This window comes from Ruditapes philippinarum, unplaced genomic scaffold (assembly GCF_026571515.1).
Source record: "Ruditapes philippinarum isolate M1 unplaced genomic scaffold, ASM2657151v2 ctg17489_1_1_1_1, whole genome shotgun sequence".
Lineage (NCBI taxonomy): Eukaryota > Metazoa > Mollusca > Bivalvia > Venerida > Veneridae > Ruditapes > Ruditapes philippinarum.
In genome coordinates this window covers 53615-60778 of record NW_026862257.1, presented here as the reverse complement: position 1 = coordinate 60778, position 7164 = coordinate 53615, and the positions used below count along the sequence as shown (strand labels likewise).

Below are 7164 nucleotides of genomic sequence, written 5' to 3'. Positions count from 1 at the left end.
TCGTTATTATATTTTTTATGATAAAAATAAAAATTACATTTGACTTTTATAAATCTCCTTACTGTATCTGCATGTTAACAAATCAACAATACAATGGTGAACAAAACCTGAAATCCCCATTTAATCATATACATGTTTGTGTTTATCATAAAGCAACTGTCTAAAAATTGAAATATTTATGTTACAAGCAAGTAATTTTATAGATCATATCCAAAAACACTTGTGCGATTTCTAATCATTACATTTTTATTGTACGTACACAAGCAATGAATGATACTATTTTTCAACGAGTTTTGATTGGCTGTTGAATTCATTCAGCTAGATCGTTTATTGGAAATCATTGAGAGCCGCTATCACTTTCCAAACGCGCGCGTTGACAATATAAGACGATCTCCAAGTACTTCGCAGAGCGACTTGAAAACTCGCGTGGAACAATCACTGTAAGAATGAGAATTGCAGGTATAAAAGTGTATCGTAGAGGAATTACGATCTTAATAAAAAGGCAGAAGAAATACCGTCCACAATAGTTTAGCGATTTGAAGTGGAATACGTCCAACTGTAGCATAAGATTCTTAAAATAGTGGAATAAATAATAAAAGTGTTTTTAATGGAGGATTAAGATATGAAAGTAAAAACTGAATGTAAAAGAGTTTTGACAATTCGAAAAACATTTCCAGTATTCCTGTCAGTATGTATATTTCTAATTTTATTGCAAAACAACATGGATACAGATGTTTCTTTAATTAACAGAATGGAAAACGATTTTACACTAAAAGGATTCAATATTCGCCTTCTGGACAATTTGGAAGAAATAGAAGAAAACTTTTCAAGTCAATATAATAAAACTTATATATTTGGCACAAACACTAGTACGCGTTCTAAGGAATGTACTCGGAAGTTACCGGATGCAATTATAATTGGAGTGAAAAAGTGTGGAACGCGCGCATTACTTGAGTATCTAAGATTAAATCCTAATATCAAAGCTGCAGGACCAGAACCTCATTTCTTTGACAGATATTATCATTTGGGACTTGATTGGTACAGGTGATTAATGACATTTGTAGTATTTAAACATTGATGTTCAACTTTTACGAAAAAATTGTTAACACAACATCAAATAATAAACAGAATGCATCAGATACAGCATATCTTAATAACTTTTTTTATTTTACTTACCTAGCTGTCTCTTCACTTATAAAGATAGCCTTATAAAGCTTTGTACGTTTGAAAAAAAATATAATGATAATTTTTAAGAAAACAAGCAGTCGTTCTGTTTTCTGTTCTATTTCTTTTGACAACTTTTATGAATAGTTATACATCTATGTGAGTTTTACTCGTAATTCAAACCGGTCCTTTTAATTTTATTGGCATATGTCTTTTATGTAATGTATTTAAGGGTAAAAAGATTCGCTTAACCCCGTGTAGTGATTGTTTCGACAAGGCAGTTTGAATAGCTTCAACAATACTTTTCAGAAATGGTGATTTTAATCATATTTTTACTTAAATTATTGTTTTGAATTATCACATAGTTTTTTCTATCTTTAGACAAAAGATGCCAAAGACTCATGATGGACAACTGACGATTGAGAAAACTCCAAGATATTTCATAACAAAGGAAGTGCCAGAAAGGATTTATAATATGTCAAAATCTATAAAACTTATACTAGTTGTGCGAAACCCAGTTACTCGTGCAATTTCTGATTTTACACAAGCTGTAAGTAAAGGAGAATACAACAGCAATGTAACATTTCAAAGCAAGGCTATACGACGTAACGGAACCGTAAATATGAAATGGTCAGCTGTTAATATAGGTCTTTATATAAATCATTTAAAAAGATGGTTAAAATATTTTGTGATGGAAAATATACATATTGTTGACGGTGAAAAGTTAATATCAAATCCTTTGCAGGAATTAAATGCTGTTCAAGATTTCTTGGAAGTACCAAGAGAAATTTCAGGCAACGCCATCTATATGAATGCGTCTAGGGGATTTCCTTGCATCTTAAAGCAAAACAATACACCACCTTACAAATGTTTTAGAGGTTCAAAGGGAAGGCATCACTCTTATGCAGACTCAAAAACACTAACAAAATTGCAGTATTTTTATAAACCTTATAACAATGGGTTTTATCAAATGGTTAATAAATATTTTTCTTGGTAGAATTGAATATATCTATGTGTTTGAATTATTCAATTACCAAAAATAATAGATATAAGATAATTATTTTATACTCATAAATGAAACATTATTGAGAAATATAATGCGTATTTTCATTTTTCCGTATTTTCACTATAAAATTTTATTTATCCCTGTAGTGAAACATATTTTCCGTATTTTCAATGGTTTCTTGGCGGACTACTCTCTTTTAAATTTAGTCAGTAGACAATATTTGGGGAAGTATTTCAAATTGTTATGTCAAAAAAGAAAGAAAAATGTTTATAATACTAGACAGAAAATTCAAGATTTTCTATAAATAAGGATTTATTTTCATCTTGTCGTATGAACATTGTTTTTACTCATAAAATCGTCATGACCAGTGCATATGGCAAATTCCTCTTGAACATAATCATTAAATGTTATATCAACGGATACAGTATCTTACATCGACGCACAAAAATATGGTTTCATCAAAACAAATTGTTCAAGAGTAAAGACATATTTTTTATGTGCCGTGTGGAGGCCGTAAAAAGTCGCCGCGTACATGCAATCAGAGATGTTAGTTTTCCGATCCTTGAGAAGCTTCAATAATATTCATTTACTTATTTTTGCTCAATGTTTTCTCGTTATGAGCACACGCTTTCTTTTATTGTTAACTATCGTCCGCTTTTCATGGATTGGCACCAAAGTGTCACATTGAAGATTCAAAGATAACGAGCACGTCTATGGACATTTGCAAATTCAAAACTTTAGCGTTTTTTTGTTAATTTTGAATTTAGCTAAGCAGGTACTACGGAGCAAAGGCAGTATCTTGCACAATTTCAGTACCGCCCTTAATCAGGCTGAATCAAACCGAGCCCGCATCGTTTGGACGTTCTTTTAGGGGTTATATAATATGTACCCAATGAACGAGCATCTGAATATGGTATTTCTATCTCTGTCGTCAGAATATGTAAACCTCGGACAAAATGAACCAATCAATGGGCGTGCTCTGGAGTGGCGGGTAACTAATACCTGCACGTCAGTAAACGCACTGTGCATGTACATGTATACGATTTAACTCTTACACATTTTCAACAACAAGGTCCCCAAATTATGATACAAATATATTTTAACAAACAATGACGTTTTAAATAATTAGTTGCCTAACATTTTTGTCAAATGAAAGCCGGGACAAAACTTAAGTGAAAATGTTACAGGCTTGGTTTTATTTGAAGTGATATATGCAGGCTAACGTTCACGCCTCCAACAGCGCCTGTTTAAACATATTTCAACGTTTAAAGATTCTGTAACACAATTTTTTCATGGTTTTATTTCATAAATATGATGCTTAGAAATGCTGAAATGCTGAAAACCCATATATAATATAAAATTACATTGAAAAGTTACTATAGAAAAGAGTACTAAAACGATGCTTGTTAGTTTAAGATATTTTCACAAATGATTTATTGTCAAAAATGTTTATAAGATCTAAAATTGTGCGTTATGCCCGCTTTTTAAACGTCGTTTTTATATCATTTTATGACATTGAAATAGAGTTGCTATAATATACATGTCTAATACATGACTTTTTATATTCAGAACTATAAAAAAACGTTATGGTTTATACAAATGTCAGATCCTTGTGAGTGTGATAGCATAGAGAGGTTATGATATTTTGCATAACACCGCTCTTACTTTAGCACAAAATAATGGTTATAAGAATTTAATTAAATACGATCTTACAATAAACGTTTATATGACGAAGACCTTTGAATTTTTATAAATAAAATCTTACAGAATTTTTGTTACATGTATTACCCTTGACAAGGACAGTACATTTCCCTTTAAATAATGAAATCAGTCATGGTAAGACTAGACTGTCACAGATATAAAATTCAATTTACATATTTGCTCAGGAGAGCCCCACTAATTCGACGTTGTTGATGACAAAGGACAGAACGGTCAGTGTTAAATAAATCAGACTGTGCAAATATAGGAAAATATAATGACAGATCTGTCAAGAATCGCTATTACTAGGACGTAAAAACTATATTCACTTTTAAAAATGACTAAAATAGGCTATTTTAATTTTTTGGCGTCTTTGTACAAAATGAGAAAGCCTTGATGAATATGAAATTAATAGATTATATGTGTGTTTAGGTTCGTTTACCTTCGCCACCGGAATGATTTACACATGGGCGAGCAAAATCAAAAGGACAAATTGCAGATTTATTGAATAAGTTTAACGTTTTGTATTTTTTTAAATGATTATACAAAATAACACACGATAACTAACTAGCATATTAACTCATAACAAGTGCATGATAAATCAACTAGTAAATAATTCAGTGCAATTCTGTTTTGTTCTTGCGTTTCACCCCTAGGCAATAAGTGCAACTCTAGTTTCCACAATATTCTGATAAAACCGTTCAAACGTTCAAAATTCAATATGTTTGTTTAATGCGAACTCACGTTATTTTTAGATTTGGTTAATTTTCATACAAAATTGAGATATTTATAATTGTGAAATGTGTTAGAATTTTGAAAAGTTATTCAAGATAACAAAAAAAGTCACATTTTTCAAATATAATTTCAAATTGTTTTTAACCGAAACTATGCGGAGAAAAGCAAATTGCTTAGATCCAGGAATAAATTGCTTGTTTTTGATTTATTTTATGTACTGGGGTATTGATTAGTATATGTAATAACTAAACTAAAGTTATTTTTTTGCATAATTATCAAGTTGTTGCCTTTGCTTGTTGACATAACATTATGCATGTTTTAACACCGGACCATAGAAATAAGACGTCTGGACCTGCTGAATATTGCTGATTTTATTATTATATGAAAACATTTATCAAATCTTGTCTGCTATTTTATTATTTTACATGTTTTGTTTTTATATTGCTAGTGATGAAATTGTCTTGACATTGTAGAAATAGGGGAAATAGAGGGAAATTGTTAACCATTTTTTAAGAAATATAGTCTATATTAACGTATGATATACAGCTGTTTACAACACTATTTGAATAGGAAATAAACAGAAATAACGTTTCAATATATGTTTGAATAAATAATGATAGGACATAGAGACAATGACTTGCACATGAAGTACGGCACATATCTGTATGTAAGTTTTGACTATGAATATACACGCAGACTCAAAAACTGTAAATATTACAATTGAACGCTTTCGCTCGTAATTGTACCGGTTTTTTAAGATAACACACTGTACCAAAATGAATATAAAAGTGTTTTAAAAAATCCTTTTTGGGGGTCTTTAAATGCCCATTATTAAATTATGTTACGTGACTTATGTTGTCTAGATACGTTTGAAAAGGCTGACAATGCGTCATAGTTAGTATTATGGTTCCGAATTCTGAAAAGTAAATTAAAGTAATTTGACTGTTTTACTCTAACTATACATAAATCAGATCAAATATCAATTAAAATCGTAATGATATGTTTTGATTCATTGATTAAATGGATAAATGTATCACAAGATGGCGAAATAAGTTTAAAATCAATTACATATATGGGTATCTATGAAAGATTTTCAACTTTCAAAATACTATATTGCTATTGAAAATAACAATGTGAGAGATACACGCTGCGTTCAATGCAACCATTACCATTAAAGTATGTGATGAATACATGTTTTTTAAAAAAAAAGTGTGAATGGTATAATCCAATAGTACATGTAATAGAAAGAGCATCAACACACTAGGCTTTATGTCTTTGTACGAGGAGACCATACCCACGAGTGAAAATTAGATTGCCGTGTGTTTTGATATTCTTTCTCTTTTGCATCATAGGCAAAAAAAAAAAAACACTTTTCCTGTCGTAACAATATGACACCCAAGAAAAGAGTAACCAATGTACTTTAAACCAGCTTCTGAACATACTTTTTGAGAAGAGAAACCGTTTCAACCCCGGTGCGGGGGGCGTGGGGGATGTTGCATTATTCCATTTTCCCTCATTACAGATTTAAATTCCAAACCAGCTCCCAAATTTTTATGTAATTTTTTTGGGTTTTAAAGGGTTCCGAGGTTTCATTTTTTCCCCATTTTTTAAAAATTTCCCAAAAAGCAGGTGTCAAGGCTGTGGGCAGCTGTAAAAAGTTCCCCCCTACTTCACTTCAAGTGTTTTTTATATTTTTCTGGTCCTTGGGGAATCATTGAGGGCCACCCACTATTAAGTTTTGGCAAAAATTGAGGCCCCGCTAAAATTTCCGGTGCTGGGGGGCGTGGGGGTTTGCACTTTTTTCCAGTTTTCCCCTCATTTACAGACTCAATAAAAAACCGATCTGCAATTCTTATGAATTTTGTTTGGTTTAATGCTTCCGAGGGATCCCCTTTTTTTCCAGTTTTTTATATTGCTATCCCTTTTCGTACAATAAGAAAACCCCCAGAAAAATAGCAGCTCTTTTTTTCCCCTTACAGAAAGTCCCGGAAAAACGGGAGTGGGGTAACTCTACCCAAAACTCCATTTTAACTTTTCTGGGGCATGAGGGTTTTACGTTTTAACTCTGAACTTTTCAATAAAAAACCCTCCAAACTATGAAAAAAAAAATTTTTTTAAAATGTCAATCTGTGCCCCCCAAGTTTTTTCTTTGCTTATATGTTTTAATAATTCAGCATTTTCATATGGGACAGTAGTATAAAGCAAACTTAACATGTAAAAATATCTAAACCTACCGGGAACAGAATAAATCCTTATTTACTTTATAATTCTTTGGAAGGGGTTATTTGTAAGCCCCGGGTTTTAATTTTCGTTAAAACGCATTAAGACCATTTTTTCAAATTCGTCTTTTGGCCCCGTGTGCAAAATTTTAAAAAACCTTTCTCTCCTTCCTTTTTTTCTATAATTTTTTTAAAATTAAATTGTGAAAAATGAAAAATTTCCAATTAAAAAAAGCATCCCAACCCGATGTCATTAAAAAAGGGGCTAAGATAGCAAAATACAATTTTTCAACTTTTTCTCTGTTTTAATTTTTTAATTATTTTTTGCAAAAAAATTCCCTT

At 31.2% G+C, this 7164-nt stretch overlaps 1 protein-coding gene across 1 annotated transcript; it reads left to right on the top strand.

Annotated features, from left to right (window-relative positions):
- Window positions 1-419: 419 nt before the first annotated feature.
- Window positions 420-2174, top strand: LOC132718444 (heparan sulfate glucosamine 3-O-sulfotransferase 2-like). Its single transcript, XM_060702144.1, has 2 exons — window positions 420-1044; window positions 1546-2174. The coding sequence occupies exons 1-2, from the start codon at window positions 623-625 to the stop codon at window positions 2159-2161; spliced, it is 1038 nt and encodes a 345-aa protein (XP_060558127.1). The 5' UTR covers window positions 420-622; the 3' UTR covers window positions 2162-2174.
- The last annotated feature ends 4990 nt before the right edge of the window (window positions 2175-7164 follow it).